Genomic DNA, 26784 nt, shown 5'->3' on the forward strand with positions numbered 1-26784 from the left:
TTGGCGCGCCTCAGGAATAAAATAGGATGGCTCTCAGGGCCACCCAGTGAGCAACCGGGAAACTACTTACCATGGACAGTGCTTGGAGAATTTCATTAGGTTCTTGGAAGCAACTTGTCTTTATGAGTAATTAAGCTAGCTCATATTTAAGTGCAAGGAACAGCACATTGCATACTTTAAGTCCAATTCTCGCAGCAACTCTGTGATGGTTATTTTCATTTACTATTTTCAGATGAGGAAGCCGAAGTTGGGGAAAGTTGAGCTTATCTTTTCGCTGGACACACAGCTAGGGTAGCAGAGATCAGCCACAGATCTGATCGGTCCAAGTCCCCTGCAGTCTCTACCCCAGGTGGAAAAAAAAAAATCAAAAAGGAAAGGACTTCTGTTCTTGTCTTCAGTGGAGGAAGCTGGCATTGGCTATAGACACTGAGGCCTGAGAAGGTGGATGAAGGCTTCCCTGAGGAGGATAAACTTGATCTGAGCTTGAAGAAGAACAGCAAGAGACTGGGGAGGAGGGGGCTTGATTAGCTGGTAAGCAGACTGCAGTGGGAATCTAGTCATTCAACAAATCTTCATCAAGAAAATGTTTGAAGTAGAGTTAGTTAGCTGTGTTCACTTTTAAGGGGGTTGTCTGTGAAGGTGAGGAAGGGGGAGGGGATGAGGAAGGTGATGAGCTTGGAAGACAAATTGACACTGTATCCTAAGTGCAATATGAAACCATGATGAGGTTGCAAGTGGGCATTGATGATTGAATTTGCACTTTAGAAAAATCTGTGTATAGAATTGTTACGGGAAACACTGACTGAAACTGCCCACCCTGGTCAGGCACCATAGTAACTAATTGCATGAGTTATTTTACCACACCACCAGGCTTCGCTGGTGGCTCAGACAGTAAGGCGTCTGCCTGCAAGGCGGGAGACCTGGGTTCAATCCCTGGGTTGAGAAGATCCTCTGGAGAAGGAAATGGCAACCCACCCCAGTACTCTTGCCTGGAAAATCCCATGGACTGAGTAGCCTGGTAGGCTACTCAGCCCATGGGGTTGCGAAGAGTCGGACAGGACTAAGCGACTTCACTTATTTTACCACACAAGGTCATGGTAAGGAACTCGAAACTAGCAAGCTGCCACCACCAACCAGAAAAATTCGGAAAAGATCAAAAGGAGACGCCACAGGTCCTACCACCTCCCTGAATCCTTCTCGCTGCCATCCATCTTGGCTGAGTAATGTGTGTGCCACCAGGAAGGACCCTGAGTCAGAGTGACTGGCCAAAGACAGCCCAGAAAGTTAATCCCATAATCCCATCACCATAAAAACAAGACTGCCAGCCCTGAGGCAGAGCAGTTCTCCTGGGTTCCCTTACTCTACTGTCCGCCCAGGTGCCCCTTCCCAATAAAGCCTCTTGCTTTGTCAGCACATGTGTCTGACAAGATCCCCATTTTGGGCCCTGGGAGGGGGGGTCCCCCTTCCTGCAACAGTATAATACATTGAAGAAGGAAAGGGGGATTTGGAAGGAGGAAACAGGAAGCCACAATAAAGTACTGATTCCAGGTCTGTGCATAGGGGTGTGAAATGTCTTGGCCCTGATACTAAAATATCATTGTGGAAGATGGAGGAATGGAGGAAGGGTTAAGACCATAAATTCTGTGTTCAAATCTGTCCACCTCTTTCTAAAAAAAATGAGGGGGCTCCCCTGGTAGTCCAGTGGCTAAGAATCCACCTCCAGTGCAGGAGACACAGGTTTGATCCCTGATCTGGAAGATCCCACATGCCATGGAGCAACTACTGACCGTGTGCACCACAACTGCCGAGCCCCAGCTCTAAAGTCCACATGCTGCAACACTGAAAGCGGTGCACATAGAACCCATGCTCTGCAGCAAGAGAAACCATTGCAATGAAAAGCTCGAGCACTGCAACAAAGAGTAACCCCCTGCTTGCTGCATCTAGAGAAAAGTCTTCCCAAAGGCAACAAAGACCCAGCACAGCCAAAAATAAATAAAATTTTTAAATAATTAAAATTGATTTTTTAAAAAAGAATAGAACATATAGGGGCCAGAACCTGTGACAACCCTGGGTTGTTGTTGTTTAGTCACTGAGTCATGCCAGACTCTTTTGCAACCGCATAGACTGTAGCCCACCTGGCTCCCCTGTCCATAGAATTTCTCAAGCGAGAATACTGGAGTGGGCAGCTATTTCCTTCTCCAGGGGATCTTCCTGACTCAGGGATTGAACCTGGATCTCCTGCTTTGCAGGCAGACTCTTTGCCACCTGAACCATACCACTTAGTCACTGGGAAGCCCTGACAACCCTGGGAGGGGTTCCCAAATTCAGGAGAGCATTCCAGAGCCCAGGAGAGGATGAGAAAGAACTTCTGTTGGTTACCTGGAACCACTAGCAATCCATGTCCATGACAGATTAACCAGTTTGAAGTTTTTCAACCTTCTAAAACAGTGTGAATTTTGGTCTGCAAAACCAAATGAGGGCCCCGCCTGTAGTTAAGAATTCTCAGGGGAGGTTTCTCCCCCTTCACTTAGCACTAAGGTTAATTGCACTAGGGAAGTTTATTTTCTTTGTAGTCCCCTGGTTTGAGGGAAAGAGGTTAGGGAAAGGAGGAGAAGGTTTATTTCTAGTTCACCTATAGGTGTGGGCATAGTCCTCTGGGGTTCTGGCCTTACTGAGAATGTTCCAGGTAGACCCCCTCTGCCCCCATAAGCTCTTTGCAAGGGAGCCCTTGCAAACCAATGCCTAGGTTCCCCAGGTAAAGAAAATGCCCTCAAGGCAAATACCAGCTACTGAACTTTGTTTACCTTTGTAGTTCCTGTATTTGTTTATTTTGGCCTGAATATTTCTTCTGTGTATGCCAGCTCACAGATGCATTAATTTTTAAAAGTGTATATTTTGTCTAAGTAATTCTAGTTGTTTTCAGCAAGAAGCTTAGCCTGAGTCCCTAGGCCACCTTGTGGCCAGAGAACCCAATGGACAGTTTCAGTCCTTATGTGACTGGGTTTTTCTGCTGCATCTGGCCCCTTCGACTGCTCCTTCCCCTTGTTCTGCTTTGTTTTCCCCACCACTCTGGTCACACCCTTTTGGTCTCCCTCACAGCCTTGTCCCTTCTCCTCTCCCTGTTCCTAAACTGCTGGGTCTCCAAGCCTTAGCCTCTGCTGCTCACCACCTCCTTGTCTTTGATTTATGACTCTTAGATCTCTTTCGCCCAAACTGTCCTGACCCTCAGACCCAGCTGCTGCCAGCCTCCTTGCCTTCTGAAACTGTCACGGGCACGTCAAGTTGAACAGGTACAAATTCAAACATGACTTTCCCCACACCGTACCCCCATCATGGGATAAAAATACTACATCCCCTAAATTTCTTACTGGTCGCCCAAGCCATACTCCCAAAAACTCTCCCTTCCATCAGGTCCTCACCATCAGTTCATCACCAAGTCCCATGGATTGTACCTCCTGTCTCGCTGTCCTTCCACGCTGTTCTGCCCTAGGTCAAGGGGCCAGCATTTGTTGTCTGAGCAGCCCTAACTGCAGCAGCTCTAACTGGTATCCCCTGCCTTGCCCCTTCCAGTCCAAACTAGACACAGTGGCCAGTCATCTATCTGAAACATGACAATCCCACCTAAAACCCTCAGCGGCTCCACTCAGCACAAAGTCCAGGCTCCTTGGTATAGCACTCAAGGACGGTTATGATCTCTCTTGACTTGTGTCTTGATGGGACCCTCCCCCAATTCTACATGAAATCCCTGGCTCTTCAGGCTGTTCCATGCTTCCTGCCTTTGTTCTTGCTACTGCCTCTGCTGAGGGGGCATGGCTGGTGAAAAGGGGGGATTTAGAGCTGAGAGGCAATGAAGGCAAATATTTCATTTTTCAAGGCCCAGTTCAAGAGCCGCCTCCTTCACAAAGACTTTCCTGGCTCTTCCCTGTCCATCTAGGTAGAAATGATTCCTCTTCCTTTGTGAGTATAGAATCCTCCCCAACCCTGACATACATCACTGTACCCTAATCATACTTCTGTTGGGATGATTGATTGTGTTTTCTGTTCATTTGTTTACCCCCATCTAGGGTTGCCAGGAAAAAAGGGGGGCACCCACTTCAATAGTAGATAAACAACATTTTAAAAATATATTTATTTGGGTATTTGGCTGTGCTGGGTCTTAGTTGCAGTACACAGGATCTTCAATCTTCCTTGCAGTATGGGGGGATCTTTAGTTACAGCATTCAAGCTTTTTATTATAGCATGTGAGATCTAGTGCCCTGACTAGGGATTGAACCTTGGCACTCTGCAATGGGAGTGTGGATTCTTAGCCACTGGACTACAAGGGAAATACCTAAACAACATTTTTTTTTTTAATAAGTACGTCCTAATTATTGCATGAGACATACTTACTTAAAAAAAAGTATTGCTTATCTGAAATTCCAGTTTAACTAGATATCCTATTTTTATTTGCCAAACTGGTCAGCCCTTCCCTCAACTCCACCTCCAACTATGGTCTCCCTGATGGCAGAACATGTTTCTAGCTGATCTTGGATTCTCCATAACTGGCCCAAGGCACTACTGTTAGTACTTAATTAATGTTAAAAGGTCCGAGAGCTGAGAATGACTGAAGGGAGTTAAAACTGGAGACAGGGACCATTTAGAAGGATGAACAATAAACCATTCCACAAATTAGGAAGTCTCCACAAAATAGGATTGGGAAGAGGGAAAGGAGGATGGACTTGCAAGAGCTAAGGATCTGAGAACTAACGGAAAAGGGAAGTGGCAAAGCTCAGGGAGTCTAGGCTGTTGCCCAAGTTTCTGGCTTGTATCCCTGGATGGAGGTTGGTGCCATTCACCTGGGAGGGAACCCTGGAGGAGGCTTGGAGGCAGGAGAGCAGGGAAACTCACTGATGTGGGGCTTAGAGCACGAGGAGAATGGTGGAGAGAGCATCTGAAGGAATGAACAGAAGACAGCCAGGACAGATAAGTTCAGTTCGAGGTTTCTGAGGCTATGCAGATGAAAAAATTGGAAATACAGGCTGAGCTTAGGAGAAAGATTAAGCTGGAGATACAGTGAGAGCATGATCAGCATGGAGGTGGTAACTGAAATCATGGAAGTTGGTCATATTGCTCAGGGAGACTAAAATGGGGAGAGAAGGGCTATATCAGAGCCCTGATGTTCTTAAGGGGCTGAGAAAGGAAAAGGAACCCCAAAAAAGTCTAAGAATGAGTAGAGGTGGGAGAAAATCCAGGAGAATATGGGATGGAGAGTCAAGAGAAGACAGGTGTTCCAAGAGGGTGACAAAGTTGGGTGCCTCCGAGAATCCAAAGGACTAAAGGCTGAGAAGTGGTCTTTGGGTTTAGCAATGATGAGGCCACTAGGGACCACAGCAAGAGCTCATTTAGTGAAGGAGGAGTCATGTAAGCAGATTATATATTGATATTTACATATTTCTAATCACAGTGTCTTTTTGTGTGTGTGTGCCATGATATATTCAAGCAGGTTTAAATGCAGAGGGAAAAGACATTCAATAGAAAAAGGTTGATGAATAGGGAGGCTTGTAAATAATGGAGACAGAGAGCCCTGTGATATGGGGGCCTAAGCACAGAGAGAGGAATTAATCTAGCTACAGGAGGACATTAATAATAGTATTTCGAACAAGGCAGGATACCTCAAAGGCCATGGACTCCTACAGAATCTCTGAATGAGCTTCAGAAAGTCTGTGGACTCCCTCAAATTCTTCACTAGATTTCCATATCAGTGGTTTTTTTTTCAGCTTTGAAGTGGGAGGCGGGGTGGGGAGGATCCTTGGCTTTCATAAGTTTCTGTAAGGACACTCCAGCTCCAAAACAGGTGAAGCACCACCCCTGTTGTTCACAGAGATGTGATCTCACATGGCACAAATTCTCCTAGATCTTTTCTCTGATTTCTCAGATTTCTACCCTACCTTCCTTTTCAAAATAGGTAGCCAGACCACATGCACTCAGGCACAGGGCTCTCTAGCCAGGGGAAATTGTGGCAATCCCTGGACAAGAGAGGAGGAATACCACTGGCTGGGGCAGGGGGAGCACACGGATTTCCCCAAACTTTGATTCCTGGTTGAAACTAAAGGGATGTTTGGGTACACCCTAAAGCAGGGAAAACTGTCAAGTCAAAGCCATCTGTAGGGCTTCCCTGCTGACTCAGTGGTAAAGAATCCGCCTGCCAATGCAGGAGACAAGGGTTTGATCCCTGATCTGGGAAGATCTCACATGCCGCAGAGCAACTAAGCCCGTGCACCACAACTCTTGAGCCCACATGCCGCAACTACGGAAGCCTGAGCACTCAGGAGCCCATGCTCCGGAAAAAGAGAAGCTACCTTGATGAGAAGCTTGCACACAGCAACTTGAGAGTAGTTCCTGCTCTCTACAACTAGAGAAGAGCCCACACAGCAACCAAGACCCAGCACAGTCATAAATAAATAAAATTATATTTTTTAAAAAGCCATCTATAGTTTTCTGTCTTGCAAGAAGTGATAACTTGATACCCCTTAGGAGGAGATCATACCTTAGTTCTGGGAAGATCATTCAAGTGGGCAGTGTCATTTTGCAAATATGAAAGAGATGACAGTCAAAAATGGAGATTCTAGAGCCATCTGTGTGGAGGCCATGTGCCAGGTGACCTCTGCTAAATTGTAGGCAGAGAGGTGGAGCTCTGCAACTTGTTCCCTTTGGGGAAAATGCTTCATTTATTTTATTATTTTTGAAGAGGGATTTGGTTCATAGGGGCTTCCCAGGTGGCATTAGTGGTAAAGAACCCACCTGCTAATGCAAGGGATGTAAGAGATGCTGGTTCAATCCCTGGGTCAGGAAGATCCCCTGGAGAAGGAAATGGCAACCCACTCCAGTATTCATAGTCCCGTGGACAAAGGAGCCTGGCAGGCGACAATCTGTGGGGTCACGAAGAGTCGGACACGACTGAAGCGACTTAGTACAAAACAATTGGTTCATTGTGAGCTGCACACTGAGACTAGTTCTTGTGGGAATGTGTTCCTTTTGGAGAAGCTGTGGCTTAATCCACAATTTTGTACAGTGTTGGGCAGTCTCTCCAGGGCCCAGAATTCAGCCTTGAGTTGGCGGGGGCAGGGGGGACCCTGCTCTCCCAAGGACTTATAATTTTGCGAGTGTTGAGAGCCAGTGCCTTTGGCTCAGGTTCTGACCTGGCTGTCTCTCTATGGGACTTGCCGGACATGGCTTCAACCCATCTCCTGTAAGTGGTTCTGAGAGCACAGATGTCCTCCACCGGGCCTTCAAGTCTTTTCATCAGGGGCTCCTTGGCCCCAGTGACCCTGAAATTGACAGGACCTTCTTCTTCATCCCCAGAGAAGGGAATGGCAACCCACTCCAGAGTTCTTGCCTGAAGAATTCCATGGACAGAGGAGCCTGGCGGGCTACAGTCCACAGGATCGCAAAGAGTCAGACACAGTTGAGCGACTAACAGTTCCACTTCTTCCTCTTCACCCCCAACCAGGACCAAGGCACGGCCTTTGTGAGATGTTTCCAAGCTGCCATTTTCTTTGGTTGGAGGTGGGGGTTGGTGACTGAAGGTCCTGAATCAGTTTGGAAGCAGGGAGAAGGACCGAGGGGGTGTTTGAGGGCGGCATGAGAGCATCAAAGTTTTGGGGGCACCTAGAACTGAGGCAGTGAACAGAAGAATGGAAACACAACTCCTTTCCCCTCTTTGACTTAGAATGCATACAGCCTTCAAAGAGCCCTTGCCAGCTCCTCAGTCTAGCCTGGGAGAAGGGGGCATCTGTGCCAAAGCAGGCAGGCATTCAGGCAGTTGGGAAGGAATTTTGGTTAATGGTGTCAAATGCCTGAGGGATCCCAGCCTCAATCTGCCTCACTCTTACACCGTCTCATGCACCCCTGGCTGCAGCTACTGCCTCTGCTAACAGCTGCCCAATCAACCTCCAGTACAGACCTGCCTCCTCAGCTCCAGACCAGCAATCCCCACTGCCTCCTGACCACCCTCGCATGTCCCATGGCTCCTCAGACCCAGCATGCATCCAAATACGTGTCCTGATCTTAATTTCAAAGAAAAAAAAAAATCACATAGGACAAATTCATAGGGCCCAGGAAACAAGGTTTCACAGGACATACACAGAAGCTCAGAGGCATTGTGCTGACTTTTGAGTTATGACTTGGCAACAGTGTGGAGGGCCAGGGTCAGCATTTAACCTCTCCTCCTTTCTTTCCAGATGAGGGTGTGTACCTCTCAGCCTCTGGTCCTTTTTCATACTGTTTGCCAAGTTGAATTTCAGTAATTATTTATGTAAATTATTTATTGTTTGTCTCTCCTGGTTTAAGCTTAATAGCAGAGATCATGGGGTCACTTCTGTAGCCCTGCTGTCTGCAAAGCTTCTGACATAAAATAGGTACTTCATAAATATTTGTTGAATGAATGAATGAATATCCTTCTTCATTACCCAAGATGCGGGTCCTTCTAGATACCTTCAGTCTTTTCCTGCTTTCTTATCTCCATGATGTTCTGTGCTTCATCCCCCCCAAACCAGCCTCCCACTGCACCCTCTTTCCCACCCTCAGCCTTTCCAGCTGCTCTCTTGACGCGGGCTGCTTCACAGAATGTGGGTAGTGAGCTCCCTGTGCTGGGCTATCTGCAAGCACAGGCAGTATATGTGCCTGTCAGGGTGTCCTGAAGGGTAGGACTCTGATCAGTGACAGTGGGGTGGTGCAATCTTTACCATCAAGCAAGCCCCCAGCATGCCTGAGGTCTCAAGGCAATGGCTTTCTCCACCAGTAACCCCAGGTTCCAACTGCTGGGGGCTGTGCAGGGGGTTGTGAATTGGCCTGCTGGGACTAGCGAACACATCTTTGCCACCTCCTCTGTCTGTGTTCCATGCCCCTCAGGTTCCAGAGCTGCTGGGTGAGGGCAAGCAGCCCCAGGCCAGGCTTATGATTGCTGAGTGAGCCTGAAGTTGTGAGCAGGATGGTCAAGGCGGGATCTCCATCCAACTGCTTCTATCCACCCCCATCCAGCCACCATAGCCCAAGAAAGGATCTGACAAACCACAGAAGTAAATAAATAACTTAGAAGTAATAAATAGGGGTCCAGCTCCCGTCAGAGAGTCTAAGGCCCGCTCCAGCACAGGCACTTCAGCAACGAATTACATATCTCCAAATCTGTCCCCCCAGGCCCAGGCTGAGGTTGAGACCGCACACTGCTGGGTTCTCTAGAGGAGTCCTGGGTTCCTGGCCGGGGCAGTGACAGTCTGTGAGCAGCGGGTCCTCGGCTCTCCACAGCTGAGGTCTCTGGTGTCTGCCGGGTTGAGGCTGGCGGGGTGAGACCCCTGGAGCCGCCGGTCAGTCGTGCCTCCCTCTCCGCAGGGCTGATGTCCATCACTCACACGGCCGAAGCCTCCATCTCCGGCCGAGCCCCCAGTGGTCCCAGGCAGTTAGATCCACGGGTCAGGGTCTGTCCGCATGCCCTCGGAGCGAGCCCTCAGCCCAGACAGCCGCAGGCAGTGGCCGAGAGGCGGTCCACGGTCCTCCAGGTGCTGTTGACGTCCATAAACGAGACGGCCTCGTAGCTCGTGGGTCGGCAGCAGGGCTGGCTGACGGGCCGCGAACCCGGGGGCGGCCGCAGGGCCCCGGCGTGCAGCAAGTTGGCCAGGCTGAGGTCGTGCGGGGAGCGGGCGCGGCGGCAGGAGCCGCTGCAGAAGCGGAACCGCACCAGCTCGTCGGAGCGGTGGCCCAGGCCGAGCGCGCGCACCGGCACCAGCTGCGAGCGCAGGCGACAGCCCCGCGCCCCCGCGGCCCGCGCGCGGCTTCCCCGGCTCGCTCGGCCGCCCCGGGCCCCCGCCCGCGCCGCGCGGGCCCCGCGAGGGGGTGCGGGCGAGGGCGAGGGCGCTGGCGGCGGGGGCGCGGGCCGGGGCGGCGGGGGCGCCGGGCGCCGGGCTCTTCCGCCGCATAGACGGGCCGCGCGGCCCCCTAGAACGAGACGCAGTTACGCTCGGGTCCCCAGCCCGCCCGCCACGCGCCCTCGCCCTCTCGCCCTCTCACCTACCCGGCAGGGGGCCCGCGGGGGACGGCGGGGCGGGCGTGGGGCCTTCGCGGGGGACCGGGCTGCGGGGCGCGGGGCCCAGGGAGGCCTCACCCTCGGCGACGCTGCTCAGCAGGGCCAGAGCGGCCAGGGTGGGCCACAGGGCAGGCTGCTGGAAGAGACGATGGGGAGCCTCAGGGGGGAAGAGGACAGCCTGGTAGGGTCTGGAAGGGGCTGGGGCCCGACAGAAGGGTTGGAGGATAGTGGGCCAGCAGCCCAGGCAGCCTGGAGAAGGCATCCCTGGAGGGCACTGACCTTGCTCCTTCCCCCGGCCCTCCCTGACCATTTCCCCACCCACTTCTGGTACCTGCCCCCCGGAGCCATGCTCTCCCTCCCAGGTCAAGCCACCTTTCCTCAATACCCGGTAGAAGTCTGTGGGAGAACCGCTCACCTGCCTCCTAGGCCCGGCCCGGAGGGGCAGCACAGAAGGGCCTCCACGTCCAGGCGCCATCTCTGTCAACACCAGGAGCTCCCATCAGTTGTAGCCGACCTGTTCCCCCACCCTCCTCTTGAGGCAGCTTGGAACATGGAGAGATGAGTTATCCTCAGAGCAGGTCATCCCTCCACTTCAGCTTCTCCAGGTGAGGGACAAGGGGCCTGGGCAGCTGGGCTCAACCCAAAAGAAGTGGCTGCATCGAAAACCTAGCTATGTGGTGGCGCTCTGCACCTGTTTCCTTTCAGACTTCATAACTCCATGAGGTAAATGGTATATATCATCCCCATTTTCCAGACCAGGAAACAAGGCTCAGAGAGAAGCTCAGCAGTTACCTAAAGTCACAAGGGTAGACCCACAAGCTGTGCGGGGAAGGGAACTTCCTGCCCTGTGCTGCAGGGCTGGAAAAGAGAGCAGCTGGGCACCCTGACCTCACAGAGAGCCTTCTCTCCATACTGCAGGGTAGCAAGTTGTGGCCTGGAGAAGAATGAAGGTGCTTGTGGGTTGCCCTGAGTTATTGGATGACAGTGAGGTCCAGGCTTCAGCCTGTGCTGCCCACCCGAGTGTTGCTGCACCTGGCTCCTCTGTGGTCTCTGTCTGGATGCAGAGCTGCCTGACCACAGATGTCTTCTCTTCTGACCACAGACAGCCTTCAAGAGCCAGCAGGTGGTAGAGGCTGAGGAGCTCTCTAGGAACAGGGGGTCTGGGCCATGGCTTTCTATGACCACCAGGGGGCAGCATCTGTCAAGTCTGTGGACTCAAAGTAGGGTGGGCTTTCCCCCTACCCTCAGCCCGACTCAGGCCCCAGCAACTCCCAGGAGTTGCTTCCTACACCAGCCTGGTCCCTGAGAGCTGAGCCACCCTGAGAGCTGGTCCAGGTCTGTCCGCCTGCAAGCTCCCTCTGGATCTGGCAGCCTGGACCTGCTCCTAGAAGTTTCCCCCATGAACCATCCTTCCTGAGCTCAGTCGGCCTTTCAGAGTCCCACCAATTTTTATGAGCCCGCACTGCCTGGCACTCCCAAACACCTCTCTGGAGCCCTGGAGCCTTCATGAGCCCTCACTAGCCGGCCTGCTCTTGGGTCCCAGCTGTCACCTCTAGCCTCACCCCCGGCGCACAGAATGTCGCTGTACCTGTGGGCCAGGTACAGGGCCTGGTGAGGCCCTCCAGTGCCAGATGTGCTCGCCTAGCAGAATTTGGGCCTGAGGAGTCAGGGTAGTGACTTGTTCTCACTGATGGAAGGTAAGCCTAGCAAGGTAGGGTTAAAGGCCCCTGCACTAGGGGGAGCCCAGGAGCAGGTCTCTTGTGGGCAGCTCAGGCCCTCCGGCCCCCTCCCGGCCATCTGGGGCCACCTGGTCCTCCAGCCCTTGCCTGGCCGCCCCATCTAGCAGCCCGATACTCACCCCGGGGGTTCTGTGTTCTGTTCTTCTAGACACCTTTCCTGGAACCAGAGCTGGGCTTTCCCCCGCAGCCCAGAAGGTTCATGCCCAGGGCTGTGCAGCTGGCAGCGCCTCTCTTAGCCAAAAGCGAGGTCTTGGCAGCCAGTCTGAGCCCTGTAGCGGCGGCAGGAGCCTCACATTACGGCAGCGGGCCGGCAGGGCTAGGCAGGGCTAGCACAGTCCGACAAGCAACTAGAGGGACTGAGGGGGGCTGGGAGGGGCGGGGAGCTGCACAGCGGGCCCAGGAGAGGGAGAATGTGAGAAAGGAGTGGAAGGGGACAACCCTGGCCGCTCCCCCCTAGCCCCTGGGCTGGGACGAGGGGTGGGCAAACAGGTCGGCTTACCGCGAGTGCAGGGCTCTGGGTCCGGGACACAGCAAGGGCTGGGACCCGAGGGACCTGCTGCTGGCGGAGCCCGTGGGCCGTGTCTGGGGGCCGAGCCCAACTCCATCCCTCAGCAGCCTCTTGCCCGCCGCCGTCCGGTGTCAAATTCCAGCCCTGGCGTCACCGGATCCTGGGGTGGGGCCCGAGCACTCCCCCACCCCGCCCTACCTTTCAGGGCTCACCTGGCCGCTCCACCCTCTGGAATCCGGTCCCCCTCGCTCCACTAAGGTCCCCCGAGGTAGGGGGGAGGAGAAACTGGGGAGGGCCCCCATGTCGGTGCAGAGGCGCAGACACTGGGTGTTCAGAGTTTGGAGACACTTGGAGTAGGGAGTTGGGAGGCCGGGCAGAGGGCGGGAGAGGGAGGGGATGGGCCGGTCCCTGCCTTGGGCCACTGGCGTTTGGGTTCCTGTCGTCCTGGCTGGCCGCTCTGTGCTAGCTGCTCTCTGATCCACCACTAGTTTCTTCTCTCAACAGACTCATCGCACTCAAGTCCGCAAGGCACCGAGCTGGGGTTTTCAAGGTCCGACCCGGCTCTAGAGGCCCCAGCCCCTCTGGCCCCAGCCCCTCTGCTAGACCCAGCGCTTCCCCTCCACTGCCGCCTGGGGCTTGGAGTACAGACACACCTGCAAAGGCCGCTGCTCAGCCTGGCACAGCGAGGGCAGAGTGGTAGGAGTGGGTGCCAGGGCTGAAGAAGAGCAGGGTCCCGGAGGAAGAAGGTTTGCACCGGAGGGTTGAGGTAGGAGCTGGAGGGTTGTATTTAAGATGCTTAATTATGGCAGTTTGACTGGTGGGCTCGAGGTTGGGTGAGTAACATGGGTAGAAATAAAGAAAGGCCAGATGCTGTGTGTCCTCATAGGGAGTCTGGACTTTATTCTGGGGACCGCCGAACTTGTTTCAGGTCAGAGAATGGTGTGATCAAACGTGCATTTCTGTGGCTAACTCTGGCTGCAGTGAGGAGGATGGTTTGGAGGTAGGTCAGGAGGCTTCTGGGGGAGAGAGGAATCTGAAGCTGAATTATGGGGAGAGTGTGGGGCTTTGGGGGCTCTTTGCCAGTTCTCTTTTTGAGAACTCAGTTGGTGTCAGATTGGATGGGGTGGGGCCGTAGGACAGTCTGCCTTTGGTCTGGGTGACCAGGTGGAGGGGATTCATTCTGGCTGGGGCTCCTGGAGCAGAGGCAGGCTGTGGACAGGAGCTCATGAGTTCGGTGTCGGTTGTGCCAAGCTGTGGGGACCTGTGGATTACCATAGTGGAAATGTTCAGGAAGTGACTGAATTTGTAGCCTGGAGAAAGTGAAGAGAGCTGGGCTGGAGATAGCAATTTGGGAACTGTTGACCAACTGACCATTGCAAGCCGTGGGTGGGGATGAAAGTGCTCAAGGGACGCATGTGGACCAGCTGTACTCTGGCTGTGTGTCAGAACCATCTGTGGACCTTTTAAAGCTACCCAAATCTGGGCCCACCCCCAGACCCGAATCAGACTGGGCAAGTGCAGTTTTCCACATCTGCACAGGTGATTCTGGTGTGTGCAGGCGGAGAACCACGACTTTGGGGAGAGCAGTTCACGTGCAGCGCTGGGGACTAGAAGCTTAACTGTCTCCCCAGGCAGCGAGCAGCTCTGCTCACACCAGGCCAGCTGCCCAGTTGTGCGGGGGCTTCTTCCCCAGGGCTGCAGCTTGCTGGCATGCAGCCTATGCCCTGTACAACTGCAGGGGGCGCCATTCACGTAGCACACGGTACGCCCTGGAGTTTGCATCAGAACGGCCTTGTCTCCAGAAGAAGGGAAGGAAGTTTCTGGGTCTCCCTGTCGCTTAGTCAGGGCTTCGCTTTCTCCTCCGCAGAGGAGGTTTCTGTCTGAGGACAAAGTGCCACTGTATAGGGGCATGTGGGAGTCCGGAAGGGGATGGCACTCGGATTGGGATGTCAGGTGAGAGGTGAGGGGCCAGCCAGCCCCACCTGCTGCCACCTGGCAGCTCTGGTAGGAAACTCACACCCAGGCCTGTGGCCTCAGGGGCAGGCATGTGCTGGCCTTTCTCGGGCTGGCCAGCCATGCGAGGGAAGGGACACAGCAGATTTCAGGGCTCTGGGGGGTAAGGTTAGGATGTCCTTTCCACTACTTGCCAGGGGGATCCTGGAGCTGGGCTCTGCCTTCCTGTTCTGTGCAGGAAGAGGGTGCCGAGGGAAGACCGTGCGCTGAGGGGGAGGGTGGGGCTGCCAGGAGTGGGTGAGGTCTGTGGGCTGCTCTGCGTTGGGCACTGGGCAGTGCCACTTTCTGGTGCTTGCAGGAATCTCTGTCCCTGTAGAGCTCCGGCTGTGATGACCCAGCGGCACTGTCCTAAGGCTGTTGTCTTCAGTCCCTTGCCCTCTAGCTCCTTTAGGGGGGCACCAGGGTAGACTCCAGAGCATGCCCTTGGTTTGCTTCTCAGGGCAAAGGGGGTCCAGGGCTGCTGAGGGACAGGGGAGGTTCCAGAAGGCCCCTAGGTGACCACGCAGGTCCTGCAGCTGGGAAAGGTGGAAAGAGGGCTGGAGAGATGGCTCTCGGTTTAGTGTGGCTGCTGAAGTACCTGTTTCTTCCAGAAAAGTCAGAAAAAGCGAGAGGAGACAGGCTCAGGGAAGAGCTTTATTGCTTCCATGATGGCTGCCCAGCAGGGCTGCTGCAGCCGGGTGAAGTCCTGGTGCCTCACTTCCCTCTGGTCCAGGCTAAAGGCAGAACCCGAGGGCCTGGCAGTCTCGTTGCTGAAACCCGGAACAGTTGCCAGGTAGGCTGCTCCAGGCCTGCAGCACTGTCCTGGGGGTCGGTTGCAGCTGGGGTGGGGGTGGGGGCCGTTCCCATCAGGCTGGGCCAGGCCATGCCTCCAGAACGTTGAAGTTCTCTCCGCTCAAGTCCAGGGGCGTCTTGTTGCCTTAAAGGATGGCTCCAGGTTTTCCCTGTGGGGCAGCTGGGGGCTGCTGAGCGGGACTATCCCCTCTGCTCCCCAAGAAAGGCCAAACACTGTTATGAGCGGGAGGGGGCTGGCCTGAGGTCCTGCCCACCTCCCCTTGACCCCGGAACAGGGCACAGGCTAGTCCTGGCACTCCCACGCTACGGGGAGCCCGTTGGGACCACTGCCTGAGGGGCCCTTTAGCGGGTCTCTTTCTGCATGGCCAGTGGACCAAACGTGACATCTCCAACCTGATTAAAAAATAAATTATCCCTACCCTCCCCCCACCCCAAATTCACAAAGTGATAATACACCGAACACTGATTAGAGAAATGATTCTGGCAGCAGCTTTGCTGCCTAGCGTCCACCTCCTGCATGCTGGGCCCGCTGGGCACAACCAGTGGCCTCCTGGCCTTCTGGCTTCAAGGACCCAGACTGAGGTGAAGGCCGAGTGCTGGGCTCTGAGGCTGGCCTCTGAGCAGACATAGCTCTGGCTGCTCTGCCAAGGCCTCGCCACCCCTGGGGCCACTTGGCACGGTCCTTCTCCCGGTCTGAAGGCTCCCGTGCCTCTCAGGCAGAGCCAGGCTGAGGCCAGTGAAGTGGGCGGGTGGTGGTGGCTGGACCTCTGTGGCCATGTGCTGGGTGCACCTCAGATACCACTGGTGAGGTCAGTGATGACACGCGCTTTCACCAGTTTCCGCAGAAACTCTTTCTCTCGCTGAATGTTGTGCGTCCAGGACTGAAAGGGAAGGCGGAGTTGCAGTCAGTTGGACAGGCCAAGTGGCTGCAGGGATGGAGCCTTGCTAGAATGCTGCAGGCTCCCAGGGCTCTGTGCCCTCTTCTGAGACCACCACCCTCCGCCACTCCAGAAGTGCTGCGGCTCACCCTCCTCCTTTCCCAGGACCAGGAGAAAATAACCTTCTAACCCCCTTTCCCTCGTTCAGGAATACTCTGCCTCTTAACTTCTTCCAAGCCTTAGAGATGGAGGCTTTCCAATCGTGTTCCCACTCCTTCAACCCCTCCTTGCCCAGCAGCTTCTCCGGGCCCTCAGGCCCTCGGCACCCCAAGGTCAAGCGAAGTGAGTCATTAGGTCTGGCCCAAGCCTGGGGGGTGGGCCCTGCTGGAAAGGGAACCACGTGGGATGGCTTAGTCATTCTCTGACCTGACGCAATCCATTTTCCAGGCCTAGGGGCAGCTGATGAAATCCTGCCTCTCAGATTAGAGGAGCCGGGGGAGAGGGGTGGGGTGCAGAGGCTCATTTTATTGTCACTGTGGAAATTGGAGGAAAGATGCTACCTTCCAGGGCTTTCCTGGGGAGGACTGCACCCAGGCTCAGGTTCTTTCCTTTCCCCAGTGCCAGGAAGCCGTGATGACTAAGTCTCTCAAAGAATGAAACAGGATTGAATGAATAAAGGAGTGATGAGAGCCAATAGCTTTATCACCGTCTGGACACAGCTGACTGCTCTGTTGCATCCGAGGGAATGAGGTTCACCCTAGGATGTTCACAGCCACTGTTTACCGGCGTGAAGAACTTACAGCTCTTGTCTGGTCCTTGTCTGGTCCAAGCAACCTCCTCCAACCTGCCAGATCTTTTCAGTTTGAAACTTGGGCAAAATCCCCTATATTCCTCTTCTCTGAACACCCCCTTCAACTTCCTGTGCTAACCACGAACCTGGCTGCCCCTAAGGACAGCGTTCCCTAGACACGCTTTTTCTCCCCTCGCACCCACACTCCACGGTGCCTGGAGGTGGCAGAGTCTTCCTCATTTGTTGCTGCATCTACACAACTGTCCCTGTGACCTCCCTCGAACCTCTGGCTCCTTTGGCTCCTGGAATTATTCTCAACTGTCAGCAAACTGCCCCGCCTTGGTGCAGACCCCTGGGTGATTCACCCTCATTCCTTGAAGATCTACTTTAAAAAATTTACTTATTTAATTTATTTATTTGACTGCACCAGGTCCCTGGTGCACCAGGGACCTGCACCAGGCCCCAGTGGAACCTGGGCCCCCCGCATTGGGAGCCTAGAGTCTTAGCCACTGGACCACCAGGAAAGTCCCTTTCTTGAAGATTCAAACTTCTGGCTCACCCCATCTGTCTTTGAAGGCAGGGACTGTTTGGCACAGAGTAGGTACTCTATATATATGTGTTGAATGAAATCAGATTTTCCAGGTAAGAAAATGAAGGCTTGGAGGAATGGCAGGGCCAGAATCCAAGCAAGCATAGAGACCCGCACGGCTCTTTACTCATCCCATGCCTGCATCACTCCCCAAGAAGAAGTAACCAGTCTGATGGGTCCGTTTCAAGAATACCTACTGGGAGTCCCTGAAGGTTGAAAGGTCAGCAGAGGACTGGATATCTGACGATACTCAGGAATTATGGTTGGGACTTCCCTGGTGGGCCAGTGGCTAAGACTCTGCTCCCAATGCAGGAACTAGATCCCACAAGCCACAGCTGAGAGTTCATATGCAGCATCTAAGGCCCAGCACAACCAAATAAACAAACCAATACTACAAGGCAATAGGACTTTTTAAAAACAGGAATTATTGTTAAAATTCCAGGTGTGACAATGGTGTAATATTAAAAAAAAGTCATCCTTATCTTTTAGAGAAATTTGCTGAAATGTTCATGGCTAGAATGACATGATGCCTGAGATCTGTGTCCCAATAGCCAGGGAGGGGAGGCTTGAGAGGAACAGCAGATTGAACAACACTGGCGTGTGTTGATAACTGGGGCGGGAGGTGACACTATGTGGGAGTTCATTAGTTTCTTCTCTACTGTGAATAGGTTTGACAAGTTCATAATAAAACAGTAAACAAAAAAGTCTGCCAGGGTGCCTCTCTCTTGGACCAGGCAACGCCCTCTCTCTGGTGATCTTTTCTCAGCCCCTGCCCCATGTACACAGCACAGTGGCTCCCAGCACTCTCCACTCCACGCCACCTGCACTGTCCACGGGCCAGGCAGGATTCTGGGACCCTCACCAGGACCCCTGACTCCGGATGCAGAAGAGCCATCCTTCTCTCAGCTCCCAGCTTTATCTCTGTGCTCCCAGGGTTCTGCCCTGACTTCCACACTTCCTCCTCTGTTGTCTCCCTGAGACACCTCATCCATGCCTCCCCTGTGCTCACCGCTCACGAATCTGCATTTCCAGCCCAGATTTCCCTGTTGTGGGAGACTCCTGTGTGAGCCCACTTCACCCTCTGGCTGCTGCTCGGCCCTTCTCCTCTTTTCTCCTCCAGGTTTCCCCAGAGAGCACTCGGTGGGAGGCACTCTGGCTCCGAAACCCCTGCTCCTTGGAAACTGTGCTCACCACAGCCCTCGGGGCCCCCTAACTGGTACATCCGACGGCCGAGTCTCAGCACCTCTCCTAGGACTTCCATGCCCATGCACTGGTGATTGGAGGCATGCCCCTCCTTGGCTCTCCAGGATCCTGCATCTTCTGACCCTTCTCTACGCTCTCTCCTCCTTTATGAATGCCTCTGACATCCCTCAATATCCCCTCCGCATTCAGCCCTTGTCTCACTGTCGTCACATCTCACATGCTCCCACTGGGCCTGGAAAATGGGCTGTGAAGCAAGTTCTCTCCCTTGCCCACTGAAGATACGCTGAGAGACAGCAGGGATCCTACACCCAGGGACCAGCATTTCAGGGACTCCTCTAGGATGCTGAGAAGCAATAGTAATAAGTAGGGGCAAAAACACTGCCATTAATAATAATGGCAAGCATGTGTAGGCACTTAACTATGGCCAGGCCTTCTTTACACATTATCACATCGACTCTTTCCCAAACCTCCCATTACCCCATGTACTGATAAGGAAAGGAAGGTATAGAGCCAGGCTGTGAACCCAGGCCACCTGATTTCTTCGCCAGCACTGCTCAGCACTCCGCCTGGGGGTGGTGCAGCAGATGCCGTGCGTCCCGGAGCCAGATGGTTCTACAGGCTAATGGAGGGGGTGGGGGTGAGACAACTGAGACACAGCAGGTGGAAGAGGGAACAGCCTCCATCAGCGCTTCAGGGAAGGTGTGTCCTTCCACCTCATTCCACATGGAGGCCCTCTCCAGGCCTCGCTGATTTAAAATCCTAACCAATTCTTGCCTCTGTCTTCCTGTCATCCCTGAACAGTTCCGGTGAACTTTCATCTCTTGCCTAGACTGCTGAGACAGCATCCCAACTAGCTTCTGTTCCTGCCTGGGCCCCTCTGTCATGTTGGAGCCACAGTGACCCTACTACACGCTCATCTATAGCCAAAAACTGGTCCATGGCTCCCTCCTGCCTTCAGAGCAAAGTCCACACTCCTTACCATGGCAGAGAAAGCCCTCCCTGATCTGGCTACTGCCTGTCTACGGCCTCTCACCCTCTCCCTAAAGCCATTACATAAGGTTAACATAAAAGGAATATGTAAGAGGCCCAGTATAGGAGTAAATAGAAGCCAGGAGGCAGGTAAAAGCAGTGAGAGCAATTTGGGGCGGGTGCTGGTAGGGGACGAGTCAGCAAGAAGGTACATGAAGGGAGGTAGAGATGGAGAGACAAGGTCTCTCCCCAGGGTCCTGGTGAACAGGAGGCAGGGCTGGAGCCACAGCTGAGGGGTAAGACAGATGGGGGCTCTCCTGGACCCAGGAGGAGCTTACTACTCCTGAACCCCATTCCAGTAAATAGGAGGCCCAGCTGAAAGGTTGTTTCCCAAGATTCTCATATCCTTGAAATAACTCGCAATCACTCAAGGCCATCTGAATGAACCCCCAAAGCCTAAAACAATATAGATGGGAACAGAGCCCTGGATGGGGGTGTGAATCTCCTGGGGAATGTGCGGAGTAAGAAGGTTGTCTGGGATGGAGCCCTAGTTAATGCTGACTCTTCGGGCTGGACTGAAATCCAGGACATGGAGGAAGAGAATAAGAGAGCCTGGTGAGGGAACAGGAGGGGCGCTGAGATGCCTGACTCAGAGTCTGAGCAGGAGAGTATTTCAGAGGAAGCACCGCTCAACACAGAAGGCGCTGCCAAGCGATCAGGAAAGATAAGACCGACATGTGTCCTTTGGACTTGGCAGCCTTGAGTCACTGGTGACCTTGGTGGGAGTCCTCTTAGGTGAAGGGGAAGCAGGGCCGCGAGGGGCGAAGGGTCGAGTGGGAATGAGAAGGGCAGAGCCTGCCTGGCAATAGCAGTTTTTCTCCTTTCTCTGTATGGAGGAGAGGAGGGAGGGAGCTTTGGGGAGCATAAGACCTGAACAGTTCAGTGGGTTGGAGACAGCCTGTAAGAGACTGATGAGCAGGAACGAGGGCTGCTGAGCTGTGAGTCTGCATGGACAAGAGGCTTTCTCTAACAACCCTTGCCACCCAGAGGCAGGAATAGAGAAGCTGCTCAGAGCACAAGCCGCAGATGCCCAGGGTCCAGGCAGGGAGCAGCAGAAGGTGAGGGGAAGAAGCAGAATGTTAGGGTTTTCCACAGGGGCTCTTGCTGTGAAGCGAGAGGGGCCAGGAGAGGCTGGCTGACTGGGAGAACTTAACATACTCATCACCTGGGAAGCAAATCTGGATGCTAAAGAGCTTCAGTGCCTGGTCACAGGGGAGGGTGGAGGAGGTACTGGGGGCATCCTGAGACTGAGAGGCAATGTCTGTGGGTTGTTTGAGGGGGCGAGGCAGTTCTCTGGGGGGATAGAAGAATTGAAGTAGGGAGGATGGCCCTGAGCTTGCGCCCAGATGGGCAGGTGACGACTGTGGAGCAGCAAGAAGGAGGCAGGGGCTGGACCAGGACACGGAGCAGGCGGAGGGGGCAGTGGGCAGAGGGGAAGCTGAAGAAGACGACGGGGAGAGGGACGTGCAGGATGTTGTGGTCAGAAACATGGTGGTCAAGGATACCTGGTGACCCTGCTTAGCTGAGGGTGGGGCAGGGCCTTCCAGGGATCTCCGAGCAGCCAGACCCGCCACTGGCTCATCCCTTGACCATTCATTTGTGCATACACAGTCAGAGTCTATCCTTCGTGCTGGCACTGCCCCCACCCTCGACCAGCGGAGGGACTACGCCGCACCCAGCCCCGCACCTCTTTGATGGCTGCCATGCGCACGGTCTCATAGTAGTGCAGGGGAGCGTTGGGTGTGCTCATGTCATAGCCGAAGCCTGCAACCGCCACCTCGTCACAGCCGTGTAGGGCCATGGTCACTGCCACACTGCCGAGGGTCGGGATGTTCTGGAAAGGGGGGGAAGGTGGGTAGAGTGAGGCTGAGACCCTCAGCAAAGCGCCCTTGAGCTGAGCTCCGCTTGTGAGGACTGAACCCTCTGTTCCCACCCTGCCCTCCGTCTTTCCTTGCCAAGGCACCTCTGGCCCCCATCCCCTCCTCCCTCTCCCAAGGTCCAGATGTCTCACCCCGCGGCCCATGAGACCGTTGTTGAAAGGCAATCCGATGAGGGTGAAGGCGGCTTCCTGGATGAAATATGGGTTGAGGATGCGAATCTCGGGGGGTTCCTTGGGCACCCGAGTGGCCACAGATTTCCAGAAGCCATCCGACGCACTCTGGAGACACAGCACGTGGGTGTGAGCAGGCTCACAGCTTATGATGGGCCCGGGGGAGTGGTGGGAACCCAAAGTGTGTACAGGCAAGTGAGAAGCCAGGTGCGGGGCGCGAGGGGTGTACAGGGAGCCCGGGGCACGGAGAGTAAGCGGGCCGGAGTACAGCGGACTCGGTGTGTGCTGGGCACACAGGATGCGGGGCAGAGTCAAGTACATGGGGGGGCACAGCGAGCAAGGGTGGGGCCAGTGTGGATGGAGGAGGGGGGCATGGGGCACAGGGCTGTGCTGCTCAGGCCAAGAGGAAGAGCCAGCGGCCCAGCGGTACCCCTCCCCTTTGCCGCTACGGAGGGGCCCAGGAGGAGCCTGCCCTCTCTCTCCTATCTGCTCTGCTGGGCTCGCCTCCTTTCCCTTCTGCTGAATTTCCTCACTCTCTCAGTCAACTGTTCTAAAGTGAACCTGAAAAATAAAGACAGAGCGTGAGCTAGTACAGCACAGCAGAACAACACTCCACCCCCCGTTCTGCCACCGATGGAGCTGGGTCACTTTGGGCAAGTGACAAGTTCTCTGAGCTTGTTTCTTTATCTGCCAATGGGATGATTCTGCCCTCACGGATCGCAGTACCGGACTGGAAGGGTGGCGGCTCTGGACCCTGACACCCTGGGGTCCACTCCGGGGCCACACATTCCTCTCCTTGTTCTTCCCTCCCTTCCTCCAGCTCCCAGCCCTGCCTTTCTGTTCAGTATACAAGCCCTCCCTCGAGTAGATTGCTTCAGCCATTCTTTCGTGATCGCCTTCAACTCCCTGCCTTGTGCCATTCTATTGTCCTAGCCCAGGGGTACCATGGACTTGGATCAACCCATTCACCCATCCTTTCTGCCCTTATAACCAGGCTCCCGAGTACTGCTAGAGAAGGTCACAAACTAACCCTGCAGGCTGGAGGCATGTCCCCTAGACTATGTAAGCAACCCTCTGGTGTTGGACATCTCAGCTATTTCTGGTATCTGTAGATCTGCTCCTCCTCTGTGTTCCCCAAGCTCTGTTGTCCATCCAATCATCCATATCAGAAGCCTGGGAATCGACTTTATATATCCATCTCTATCTCTCTCCAGCCTATTTCATCTTATTGGTCATCTGGTTCTTTTGACTATTTTCTATAGAATCCCACAGATCCATACTTACCTCCCATGCCCACTGCTACCACCTAAAGTCCAGGTCTCATCATCTTTCAAATGGATTATTTACAGTGTCTGTTTTATTGACCACTAACCCTCCAGAGCCCTTCTAGTCCACTAGAAGGACTAGAACGTAAACGGTACACAGTAATTGTTGAGTTCCATTCATTTCCTCAACCAACACATAATGAGTGCCCAGAATGGGCCATCTTTGCCTCCCAAACCACTTTCCACTCTCTGCTAGAATGATCTTCCTATATACAAACTGGATCACATCACCACCGCCCCACTAGAGATCTGAGTTTTTTCGCCAGTAACCCCGCCTGCTGCTCCAGTTTCCATTTCTGCCCATCTGAAGTCCCCACCTGCTGATTCACACCTTCATGCTTCTGCTGCTGCTGCTGCTTCTCTCTATAATGGCCTCCCCACCTCAATCCACCTGATCCACCTCACTTGTTTCTTAAGACTCACATCTCTTCCCTCCTCGTGCCTTTACTGAATGCCTTCATCTCAAGGTAGAAATGGTCTCTCACCTTTGGGAGGTGAAAAAACATGGAGTTAAGATCTGCTATGGTTTGAAAGTTTGTGCCCCTCTCCTCAATCATTTGCCCAATGCCTAAGGTGATGGTTAGGAGGTGGGCCTCTGGGGGGTGATTAGGTCAGGGGTAGAGGCCTTAAAAATGGGATCAGTGCCCTTACAAAAGCAGTCCAAGAGATTCCCCTGCTCCTTATGAGGACACCACGATCTATGAACCAGGAACCATCTCTGAATCAGGAAGCCCTGACCAAACATCAAGTCTGCCAGCACCATGATCCTGAACTTCCAGCCTCCTGAACTGTGAGAAACAAATGTCTGTTGTTTATAAGCCACCCAGTTTGTGGTATTTTGTTATAGCAACACGAGCTGACTAAGACAGAAGAATCTTGGGCCTGGATCCAAACTCTGCTCTGGTCCCTCAGCTGCGTGGAGGCCTTGGGCAAGAAACTTACCGTTTCTTTATGGATAAACTAAGGATTCCAAGTGTATTTATCTTATGTTGCGTGAATTCAATGAGATAATTCAGGCTGAGTGCCCAGCTCACAGTTGCTGCTCAGCTGCTCTCAACACCAACATCAGCCCCAGGGCAGGGGCTCACCATCTGATTCATTTCTGTGGCCCAGCAGTGCAGTAGCGACCTCAAGTGTGACAGGGGACGTGAACTCCAACTCCGCTCCTCCACCGCCCTCTGTACCTCTTCAGGCTCATCTTCTGTGGCCTTCAATGGACTGTCTGCTCCAGCCACCCCCTCCCGTGTCTCCCCACCTCTGTGGCAGCACCACTATCTTGGGCAGATTCTATCTGTCCTCCAAGTGTCAGCTCAACAGATCAGCCCTGGGGGCAAATTTCTCTGGGTCTCAGCCCTAGACAGATGAGAAAGCAGATCCCAGACCTACTTCTTCCTGTGTCTACCTCTGTGTCCAGGAGAAGTATATGTGTGTAAGGGGGTAAAGATCAGGACGAGACCCAGCAAGAAAGGAGAAGGTGGAGAAATGACCAAGTTCCTATGCAAAACTGGGGAGAAGCCCTTCTGTGTACCAAAGGAATGGCGGGTACCAGCCTGTGCCGAGCCGAACACAGCCCCCATCCCTTCCCCAGAGCCAGGCAGGCCCCAGCATCGTCCCCCACCCCCACAGCCCCGGGTTCCTGCCCACACCTGCCCACACACACCCAAAGAGGAGGAAGCCCAGGGGCGGCTCAGGAGGGGTGGGGAGGGTAGGGACAGCACAGCTGGGGGCGTGGAGGCTGCAGGCCGGTGTTCACAGATATTATTTATGTCTCTGCAACTTTCACCCACTTCACAGGTGCGGGACCCAAGATGAAGCGATGTGCTCAAAGTCACGTAAGTGGCTGGGGGAAGATGCAAACCCGAGTGTCGCGATGCCGGGATGAGTGTTCCTCCTGCCACCCCATTCCTTAGCATTACTGCTGCACCCACCTCAGGAGGGAGGGGGCCTGGAGTCAGGATGAACAGGGCCTCTCTTCGATCCACCCCGCTGGGAGCTCTGAGGGGGAGCCAGGGGTTGCTGTGGTTGGTGTCACACATCCCATCTCGCAGAGGGGACTGAGGCTCAGAGAGGTGAGGGGAGTGCCTGGGGGCACATAGCTGGGGGAGAATCTGAGCTGGATTCAGCTCAAGAGCCTGGGTCTTTCTGTGACACGAGATTCCCTCTTGGAGACATTTCTTGGCTTTTCCCATGTGCTAAAGGGTTCCATATGGAACCACTGTGTGAAACAGCAGGTAATTAGTATCTCAAGCCCCCTTTGAGAATCTGACAAGAGCTCCAGGGTGGAGAGGGAAGGGAGGCTTCCTTGTCTCTTCCCACCTTTACTGTTTTCCAGGAGGAGTGAGTGCCGGGACTGCTTGGATTTGAGGACACGTGTGTCACATCTGTCACACATGACTTAGCAACTGCACAACAACTAGAGTCACCTTTAGTGGCAGGAGATGCAAAGTAACAGACACACCTGCAGCTCCTTGGGATGTGGGGGGCTGCGGGTGGGGGGTGGGGAGGCAGGAACAAGCCCTGTGCTTGGGTCTCAAGTCCCAGAGCACCTGCATTAGGGTGCTGGGATCCAGCACCGCTGTTTTATTTTCCCCACCTGTCACTGTCCTGGTGCAGCGCCTCCTCAGGAATTCCAGGAAAAGGAAAAAAACTAAGACCAGGATCTGGCTTCCCCAGGCAGACACATACCAAGTAAACACAACTACAGCCCATCTCCTCAAATAAAAGCTGCGGCTTCCCTCCGCAGAACAGTCATACACAGGCACCCACACAACACACCTCACACCGCTGCCGAAGGGCACGGAGTCCCTGAAGGTGAGGGGGTTTGATGACTTGAGACTGATAATCTCTGTGTGGGATGGGAAGAGAGGAGAGCCCTGTAGACACCAAGACTGAAGGGGTCGGTGGAGCAGAGGAGCCTGACGAGACTGAGAACCAAGGGTAAGAGCGACGAGGAGGCAGGAGAGTGTGATGCCCTGGGGGACCTTGGGCCCTGGAGTTGGGAAAACCCACAGTCACATCCAGACTCCACATGTGCGCGACCGGGATGTGTCATGGGATCTCTGCAGGTCTCCAGGTCCTCGTGTATAATGGGGATGTCAAGAGCACGTCCTTGACAGTCATGAAGATGAAGTGAGGTGCTGTGCATTTTACAGCGTCTGGCACCACGTCTGGCACGTGACAAGCACTCAATAAATCTTGTCTGTTATGGTTCTGAGTGAGTGTCACAGAAGCCGAGAGTGAGGCAGAGGGTGTGGCTGGCAATGTTAGAGGCCACAGATGGGCTAGTTCATGGACACACATCAAACGGGGACCAGCTTCGCCCTTGGGTTCTTTGCAGGAGGTCACTGGGTGCTGGAGGCCTTCCTACTGCTGGGTAACCCTGCCAGGCCTGCCGCCAGAACACAGCCCCGTTCCAGAAGGCCTGTCCAAACGGCCCGAGGCTTCTCACATCTCATTTCCCTCACCCACAGGACACAACACAGAGGCCTATAAAGCTGGCCTCTGACGCTGGCCTGGAATCGTCAAAGCTCTCTTGCGAGGTCATCTGTGAGCTGAATGCTGGGTTGAATCCCTCCTCCAGGAATGTCCCTGCCTTACTCAAGTCTGGACCCAGCTCATGTGTGTGGAGCCGCCGGTCTCCTGTTGATGCAACTCTCTCTGCTCTTGTCAGAGGAGCCAGGAGCCAAGGGGGAGAGCATCTGGGAAGAAGTTCTGGTCTATCCGGGCTCTGCTGTGTTTGCCGGTGCCCCTGCATGCTGCTTCTCCTACAGCCTCTTCCTTCTTCCTGCTCCTCTGTTGGGAGGCGAGCAGT

General features: G+C 54.1%; 2 protein-coding genes across 3 annotated transcripts in view; both read right to left on the reverse strand.

Annotated features, from left to right (window-relative positions):
• Nucleotides 1-9384: 9384 nt before the first annotated feature.
• On the reverse strand, nucleotides 9385-12273 carry ARTN (artemin). Its single transcript, XM_065929563.1, has 4 exons — nucleotides 11916-12273; nucleotides 10473-10534; nucleotides 10046-10193; nucleotides 9385-9969 (listed from the first exon to the last, which is right to left on the reverse strand). Exons 2-4 carry the CDS (start codon nucleotides 10530-10532, stop codon nucleotides 9482-9484), a joined length of 696 nt encoding a protein of 231 aa, XP_065785635.1. The 5' UTR covers nucleotides 10533-10534; nucleotides 11916-12273; the 3' UTR covers nucleotides 9385-9481.
• A 2664-nt stretch (nucleotides 12274-14937) lies between these two features.
• ST3GAL3 (ST3 beta-galactoside alpha-2,3-sialyltransferase 3) overlaps nucleotides 14938-26784 on the reverse strand; it is a 214091-nt gene continuing 202244 nt past the window's right edge. For both annotated transcript variants that reach the window (XM_065914629.1, XM_065914625.1), the window contains 3 exons: nucleotides 21610-21756; nucleotides 21286-21432; nucleotides 14938-15990 (listed from right to left, as the gene is read on the reverse strand). In XM_065914629.1, the coding sequence (XP_065770701.1) occupies nucleotides 15901-15990; nucleotides 21286-21432; nucleotides 21610-21756 (384 nt within the window). In that variant the 3' untranslated portion in view covers nucleotides 14938-15900. The remainder of the gene's footprint in view (nucleotides 15991-21285; nucleotides 21433-21609; nucleotides 21757-26784) is intronic.

The sequence above is a fragment of the Muntiacus reevesi genome, chromosome 1 (genome assembly GCF_963930625.1).
Source record: "Muntiacus reevesi chromosome 1, mMunRee1.1, whole genome shotgun sequence".
Taxonomy (NCBI): domain Eukaryota; kingdom Metazoa; phylum Chordata; class Mammalia; order Artiodactyla; family Cervidae; genus Muntiacus; species Muntiacus reevesi.

Bases quoted from the DNA above. Each gene is read 5' to 3' on its own strand.
- ARTN (XM_065929563.1), bottom strand. From the start codon at position 10,532: ATGGCGCCTGGACGTGGAGGCCCTTCTGTGCTGCCCCTCCGGGCCGGG. The intron at 10,194-10,472 runs GTGAGCGGTTCT...CGTCTCTTCCAG, and splicing joins GGGCCGGGCCTAGGAGGCAG to CAGCCTGCCCTGTGGCCCAC. The intron at 9,970-10,045 runs GTAGGTGAGAGG...GTCTCGTTCTAG, and splicing joins CCCCGCGGGCCCCCTGCCGG to GGGGCCGCGCGGCCCGTCTA.